General features: G+C 66.9%; 1 protein-coding gene across 1 annotated transcript in view; it reads left to right on the forward strand.

Annotated features, from left to right (window-relative positions):
• Positions 1–5,708, forward strand: part of LOC119111213 (translation initiation factor IF-2-like) — a 16,961-nt gene extending 11,253 nt beyond the window's left edge. Inside the window, exons 3-4 of the mRNA XM_037235033.1 lie at positions 2,473–2,994; positions 5,673–5,708. Of these exons, the coding sequence (XP_037090928.1) occupies positions 2,473–2,994; positions 5,673–5,708 (558 nt within the window). The remainder of the gene's footprint in view (positions 1–2,472; positions 2,995–5,672) is intronic.
• The last annotated feature ends 273 nt before the right edge of the window (positions 5,709–5,981 follow it).

The following is a 5,981-nucleotide window of genomic DNA, read 5'->3' on the forward strand; positions in this document are numbered from 1 at the left end:
GTGGGTGGCCGGGGCCGGAGCCGGCGGCCGGACGCACCAGACGGCGGCAGGACTGACCGCGGGCACCGGACGGCCCGACAACCTGGGCTGCTGTGCAGGGCGGGCTGAGGACCGGCCGTGGGTGCGGGGGCGGACGGCGCCGGACGCACCAGACGGCGGCGGACTGACCGCGGCACCGGACGGCCCGACACCTGGGCGCTGGCACGCGGCGAGGCCGGCCGGGGTGCCGGGGGCGGACCGGCGGGCCGGGACGCACCAGACGGCGGCGGAATGACTCGCGGCAACCGGAACGGTCCCGACACCTGGGCGTCTGGCAGGATCGGCGAGGCCAGTCCGTGTGGTGCGCGGGGGCGGACGGCGCGGACGCACCAGACGGGCCGGCGGACTGACCCGGCCAAACAGGACGGTCCCGACACCTGGGTCGCTGGCACAGGCGGCGAGGCCGGCCGTGGGTGCCGGGGGCGGACGGGGCAGGCCGGAACGCACCAGACGGCAGGCGGGACTGACCGCTGGCACCGGACGGCCCGACACCTGGGGCGCCGATGTGTCCCAGACGGCAGCCACCGCGCAAGAGCCGACGGTCCCGACCCCTCGTGTGCACATCGACAGGTGGGGGGGGGGACGGGGGGACGCAGTGTCCGGCGCCAGCGTCGTGCGGGGGGGGAGGGGCCCCGGCCCGCGGGCGTGCCAGCTCGGAAGGCCAGGGCCGCCCCAAACTGTTTGCTCTTCGCAGCCCCCGTCTACGAGCCGACGGCTTTCATCTTCATGGCTCCTCAGGAAGTCATTAAGCACAGTCCAAGCAACATACACGCAAATTTGCTGATCAGATGCACGGCGGCTCTTTGATCCCTCTGACGCCAGAGACGGTATCCGGTTCGCGCGGTGGACTGAAGCCAACTGCTTGGCTCGCGCAGCGTGACTGAAGCCATCTGCCTGGCTCACGCAGCGTGACTGAAGCTAACTGCCCGGTTCACGCGGCATGACTCGTAGATGGCGTGCGCTGCTGGGTAGCGGTCCGCACTGCGGCGGCGGGCTGGCAGCGCAGCCACGGCTGCCGTCCGCCCGACACGCCGCGTGACGGCTACCGTAAGGGCAGGGAGGAGCCATGCGTGGACAGGTGCCCGCTCAGGGGAAGCGCCCGATAGGCCACTGTGGCGTGCTGCTCATAGCTCCTGAGCATGCCGGGGGAGGGGGGCGAGAGGCCCCTTGTCCCCGCTCCGAGAGGAGACTGCTGTCAGGCAGGAGAGGCGTTTTGGATTGTCTCTCCTGACAGCGAAGTGCCGCGTGAGGTGAGAGCCGAAGCCTGCAAAAACCAATCGCGCTTAAAAAGAGGCCGTGGCTGCTCCTGGAGTGCGCCGGACCGAACGTGGCTGTTCCCGGAGCGCACCGGACCGAACGCGGGGCCTCGTCAGATATATCAGGTTGGTGACCTCATCAGGTGTATCATGTCGGGGACTTGGTCAGACGCACCCTGTGGCGCCGTCAGGTGCGAGGCCCTAAGGTCAGGTACGTCAGGTCGGCGGACGTCATCAGCGCCACCTCTCGAGCGGTGCCCGCGTACAGCGGCGCCGACGGGCTCGCCCTTAGCCGCGCGCTGTTTATGGGACGCGCGCTGTTTGTTTTTCTGCTCGGCCGGGCGGGGCGGAGGTGCAACGGTCCAGCCGCGGGATGGCAGCGCCAGCCATCTGCCCGTCGCACTAACACTGCGGGCCGGGATTGTTAGAAAGTGGCGTTGGCGTTAATCGTAATAAACGAGTGAATATTCGGCACCCCGTTTTGTTAAACATGGTTACGTTGTTTGTTTTCCAGCTTGGGGTTTAATTAATTAGCAGTCTGTGTGTCGAGATATCAGCTATTTATGCATTGCGCATTCGAAAAGGTTCGCATCAATCAAAACAGACTAACTGGGCATGATCTGGCGGAAGTCACATTGAAGGACACGATGCACGGGCCTGAAGTACCCTCCAAAAACAACATCCGCTGGCCCCACGCGAACTTTACAGACCATGTCACCTCCTGGAGGAGCGCCTGTTATCTCCAGAGCTCACACGTCATACCCGTACCTAATCCCAGCAACAAGGAGCTTCTGCCTGAGCTGCGGTCCTGCGCCGCACACACACGGGACGGGCTAAGCGGCCGCTGGTCTTCAGGAATGACGTCAGCCCAGCCTGGTACAGCCAGCGCCGCTCACGGCCGAGGATGGTCGGCGGCAGTAATGGGCGACACCGGGCGCCGTGCGCTGCGGAGCGGAGCAGGAGCCGGCGCCCGACGGACGCCACGCACCGGCGCCGCCTGGCGCGTCCTCGGCAGACGGTGCACGCGGTGTGACACACATGGCACCGCCGGGCGCCCGGGTTCCGTGAACCGGCCGCGCGCCTGCTGCCATCGCCAGGCGGGTATGTAAACAGTGAGGCGCGACGCACGAGGTCCGTCTGCCGCTCAGGCTGGCCGGCTGATGGGCGTACCGTCCAGGGCGACACGCGCCAGGGCGATACGCTCCAGGGCGATACGCTCCAGGGCGACACGCTCCAGGGCGGCGCGCTCCAGGGCGGCGCGCTCCAGGGCGACACGCTCCAGAGCGACACGCTCCAGGGCGACACGCTCCAGGGCGATACGCTCCAGGGCGACACGCTCCAGGGCGACACGCTCCAGGGCGATACGCTCCAGGGCGCCGCGGTCCAGGGCGACACGCTCCAGGGCGACACGCTCCAGGGCGACGCGCTCCAGGGCGGCACAGTCCAGGGCGACACGCTCCAGGGCGACACGCTCCAGGGCGACACGCTCCAGGACGGCACGGTCCAGGGCGACACGCTCCAGGGCGACACGCTCCAGGGCGACACGCTCCAGGGCGGCGCGCTCCAGGGCGACACGCTCCAGGGCGACACGCTCCAGGGCGACTCGCCACAGGGCGATACGGTCCAGGACGACACGCTCCAGGGCGATACCATTGAAGGCAACGGCATCCAGAGCGATACCATCTCAAGTCACACCATGGTGAGTGACGTCTTCCAGAGCGAAGCCATTCAAAGCAAGACGCCCCAGACCGGCAACGTTCGGAAGGGCAACGTCGAAAACGACAGCGCCCAAAGCAACCCGTCCAGGGCGACAACGTTCAGAACGGCACTTCTGGGGCGAACGTTCCAGCGCGACGCTGCCCAGAAAAAAACGTTTAGAACGACACTGTCCAGAGCGACGTCGTTCATAGCCACGCCGTCCGGAGCGACAACTTCCAGAGCGACACCGCCCAGAGCGACGCGCTCTCAGCACAGCCCGCGAGGGCCGACCGGTACACAGCCACTCGCCATGCGGAGCGAGGCACCGAGGCGTTACGGTACGAGCCAAGGTATGCTCGTCTGGTGGTCATCACCGGGTGGGTATCACCTGGCGGTCATCACCGGGCGCTCATCACCGGGCGGTTTATCGCCCGGCCGTCATCACACGGCCGTCACCAGACGGCCTCTGATAGTGCGCCGTGCAGAGCCGGGCTCGCTCGGCGCCGCAGATAGCGGCATCGACCGTCGCCTCGCAGACCGACGAATGCCGGCAGGTCGGTGCCAAGGGCGCAGATAATCGCGCTGACAGCACCAGCAAAAACAGAACAGCAGCCCGACGGGTTCCAGTCGTCCCTGACCGAAAGAGTTAGGTCAGCCTCGATTTTTCCATGGTTGTCAGACTCTTGGTGTCAGCTGATCAGGCATATGAGTCTCCCTTGGGTCATTGCACAGTGGGATATGTCGTGAAACTATTGCCTTGAGACCGTCGTAGCGTGTGCCGGTGGCTGTTAAATGCAGAAGAGCTTGAAGGCCGTTAGTTGTTGTGATTCTCTGTCGTCACATACCAGCACATACCAGCTGTCAGAGAGCAGTCTGCCCGAATGGGGCGCGCGTCGCAGTGCGGCGGCCGCCTCCGAGAGATGGCTTGCGGTTGGGCCGGCGGGTGCCGTGGCCGCCACCTCCAAGAGAAGGCCGTGCCCGGACCGGCGGGTGCCGTGGCTACCCGCCTCCCCCTCAGAGTAAGGCCGTGCCCGACCGGCGGGTGCCGTGGCACTGCCTCCAAGAAGAAAGGCCCGTTGCCCGGACGGCGGATGCCGAGGCTCGGCGGACCGCCTCCGAGAGGCCGGCACCGTGCCCCGAACCGGCGGATTGCCGAGGCTCGGCGGCCGCCTCCGAGAGACGGCCGTACCCGGACCGGGGGATGCACGTGGCGCCGCCCTCCGAGAGACGACCCGTTTGTCCGGACCGGGCGGATGCCGGGGCTCGGCGGCCGCCTTCAAGGGACGGCCGTTGCCAGGACCGGCGGATACCGGGGCTCGGAGGCTTGCCTCCGAGAGACGGCCGTGCCCGGACCGGCGGATTGCCGAGGCTCGGCGGACCGCCTCCGGAGACGGCCGTGCCCGGACCGGCGGATACCGGGGCTCGGCGGCCGCCTCCGAGAGACGGGCCGTGCCCGGACCGGCGGATGCCGAGGCTCGGCAGCCGCCTCCGAGAGACGGCGTTGCCCGGACTGGCGGCTCGGCTGCCGCCTCGAGAGACGGCGTGCCGGACCGGGCTGTGCCGGGCTCGGCGGGAGTCCGTCCCACACGTCTATTTACGGCCGGACCGGCCGTGTGCAAACAAGCTCGGCCCGTGCACTGGAGGCGACGGCAGACACGACGGTCGGCGGGGCCCGCTGCGCCCCCGGCTGCGTCCAATCAGCAGGAAAACCTCCCGCGCAGGAAGTTCCGCTGAGATTCGGGCGCGGATTATCTGATCAACTACCGTGCTGCACGGCAACGTGACACGACTTGGCCGCGGAACACATCTACTTTCCCCTAAATGACCAGCCGGATGCACGTTTATAGATATGTTATCCTACCGCCTGGACCTGGGATCTAAGATATTTTAAGCGACACACCGTTTGCCGTGGTGCGGACTCAGAGCATACGCGTCGCCCGCGATGCCGTCAGAATCTGTCCGCACAACCAAACAGTACTGATCCGCCCCCTCCGCAGGATACGCCAACACACAGAGTCGGGATCAGACAGACTCCGTCCAGAGCCCTGGCCTTGCATGAGCCGGGCCCTGACTTATGCAAGCAGCCGTACGGCAGAGCGATGCTGTTCTCGCGTGCACTCACAGGCGATGGTCAGCATCACTTATTGCGAAAACAAGCAGTCCACCGCCAGGCCGACGTTGGATCACACAGCGTTTGCTAAGTCTGTGGCGTCGCCTGCCCTGACAGCAGCCAGCCAGCGGTACAGCACCCCGACCATCAGCACCGGTGGCAGAGTGGAGCCACGTGCGGGACGCTGCTCCTCACCTGACGACAGAATCCAGGCAGACCTCGACCGCTGTCCCGAACCGCAGGCCGCGCTCCCCGCGGACCCCAATCAATAGCTAGCACACTCCGCTCTCCCGAGACGGTTCCCAGTTCGCGGTGTTGACGGAGGTGGCGCGTCTCCGGCGCGTGCCTGCCGGCGGACCCGGGCACTCTGCTCCGAGGAGCGACGGTGTGCGGCGTGCCCGGCGGCCAGCTCACTCTCACTGCGCGGCGCGGCTGTCGGCGGCGCACTGGCGGCGGGCGGCGCGCGCGCGCGCACCCGCCGCCGACACTTTCTCCCCCCAGCGGCGGCGGCGGCGGTGGCGGTCGAGGCCGACCGCGACCTCGGCACGACGTCCGCGGTCGGCGGTCAGGTCATCTCGCCACGTCACTGCCCGGTGGTCAAGTGACGCCGTGACGTCACTGGTCAGTGATCAGATCACCCCGTGACGTCACCGGTCAGTGGTCAGGTCACCTTGTCAGAGGCCGACCAAGGGACAGGGCAACAAGATACTTACGTAATGCACGTATCCCGCCGGAATATCCAAGCTTTGCAACGCCATGGATGAATGGCTTCGTTCCGTGCAGAGTCGGGGCCATCGCCTCACCTACCTGCCCTTTGGCCGAGGTGTCAGGGCCGCCATCCCTGTTAAACATTGCATGGCGAACATAGATGTGTCCGT

The sequence above is a fragment of the Pollicipes pollicipes genome, unplaced genomic scaffold (genome assembly GCF_011947565.3).
Source record: "Pollicipes pollicipes isolate AB1234 unplaced genomic scaffold, Ppol_2.1 Scaffold_7261;HRSCAF=8764_pilon_pilon_pilon, whole genome shotgun sequence".
In the NCBI taxonomy this organism is placed as follows: Eukaryota; Metazoa; Arthropoda; class Thecostraca; order Pollicipedomorpha; family Pollicipedidae; genus Pollicipes; species Pollicipes pollicipes.